The sequence below is a fragment of the Austrofundulus limnaeus genome, unplaced genomic scaffold, assembly GCF_001266775.1.
Source record: "Austrofundulus limnaeus strain Quisiro unplaced genomic scaffold, Austrofundulus_limnaeus-1.0 Scaffold594, whole genome shotgun sequence".
NCBI classification, from domain to species: Eukaryota; Metazoa; Chordata; class Actinopteri; order Cyprinodontiformes; family Rivulidae; genus Austrofundulus; species Austrofundulus limnaeus.
In genome coordinates this window covers 139047-140315 of record NW_013952996.1, presented here as the reverse complement: position 1 = coordinate 140315, position 1269 = coordinate 139047, and the positions used below count along the sequence as shown (strand labels likewise).

General features: G+C 42.5%; 1 protein-coding gene across 1 annotated transcript in view; it reads right to left on the bottom strand.

Moving 5' to 3' along the window:
- LOC106531074 (MMS19 nucleotide excision repair protein homolog) overlaps nucleotides 1-838 on the bottom strand; it is a gene marked incomplete at its 5' end in the record, with an annotated part of 11527 nt that extends 10689 nt beyond the window's left edge. The window contains 2 exon segments of the mRNA XM_014026842.1: nucleotides 513-699; nucleotides 782-838. Coding sequence (XP_013882296.1) covers nucleotides 513-699; nucleotides 782-838 — 244 coding nt within the window.
- Nucleotides 839-1269: the final 431 nt, after the last annotated feature.

Sequence of the window (1269 nt, the reverse complement as noted above, 5' to 3'; positions counted from 1 at the left end):
CTCATAACCTTGTGTATGAGAGATGTGGGAGAAGCTTAATGCCGCCTTAAGCTCACCTCCTACAAGAGCCTGTCTGTATAATGTCTTGTGACGTCCACGACCTACCCCAATTACCACTACTGTACATGTGTGTCAAGGACAGAAAGGCAGATGTGGCAGTGGAAGGTGTCAAAGCAGTTTGGAGAGAAAAACAAAGTAAAGAACAAAAACAAACAAACGATTAATCGATTATTAAATTAGTCATCGATTATTTTAATAATCGATTAGTTGTCGATTAATCGATTAATCGTTGCAGCCCTACTTAGGTCCATGTAAATTTCACCACTAGGGATGCTAAAATGCCATTTTCTATCTTTTGCAATGGTCCTCCATATTAGGACTATGATTATGGTCCTAAGTTGTCCATCGGTCCCAATAATAGAAGGTGTTTTTACTGGCCGCGGCCTCAAGAAGGATAGAAATACAAGAACACACACACACACACACACACACACACGGTCTTGACCTCCTACCTTGCGGAGCAGCACTGAAGCCCTGGACCAGCTTGGCTGAGTTTACACTGAAGAAGCGTTGGCGGTACATGAGGCGTATGTCTGCGTGGCAGCTGTGGTTCAGGACGTCCACAGTGTCGCTCATCAGCAGAGAAAAGCTGTCTGCCGCCATCAAACCCAGATCAGGATCATCCAGCAACGAGAAGAGCTATGAAAAGAGGGTCAAAGGTCAAATGAATGACAACATGTGACAGACTAATAAAATGGATGGGATTTAGATGAGTTTGTACTTTGTCAGTCAGTGCAGAGAACAGAGGGTGGTAACGCAGGAGCAGAGCCTTGGCCAGCTGCAAACGAGTAAACAAAAACAGATTTTAATGAACAGCAACCACTGGTTGACTTTTTGAGTCAATCCAATCCAAGATGGCTGACACAGCCATCTGAATAAAAGTCAGTCATTTTATAGATCCAGACCTAACCCTGCAACTCATTCTATGAGCACAAAGGTTGTTCAAGTTCACCTGACACCAGCCAGTTCATCTGACTTCAAATTAAACTGAGTTTATTTGAGTTCACAGTTCACCACCTAAAAACTCTGAATCCACATTCATCTATCAAATTCTGCCAGGACCAAGTGTTCAAAGAGTTGATGAGTTCTGATAGATGTTGTGTGTCAGTCAGCATGTTACTGATGTCACTGCAGGATAATTTGCTCTCTGCTTATAGCAGACTGCTGTAGCATATAATTAAACACAGCATCTTTAATTAACATTTGATA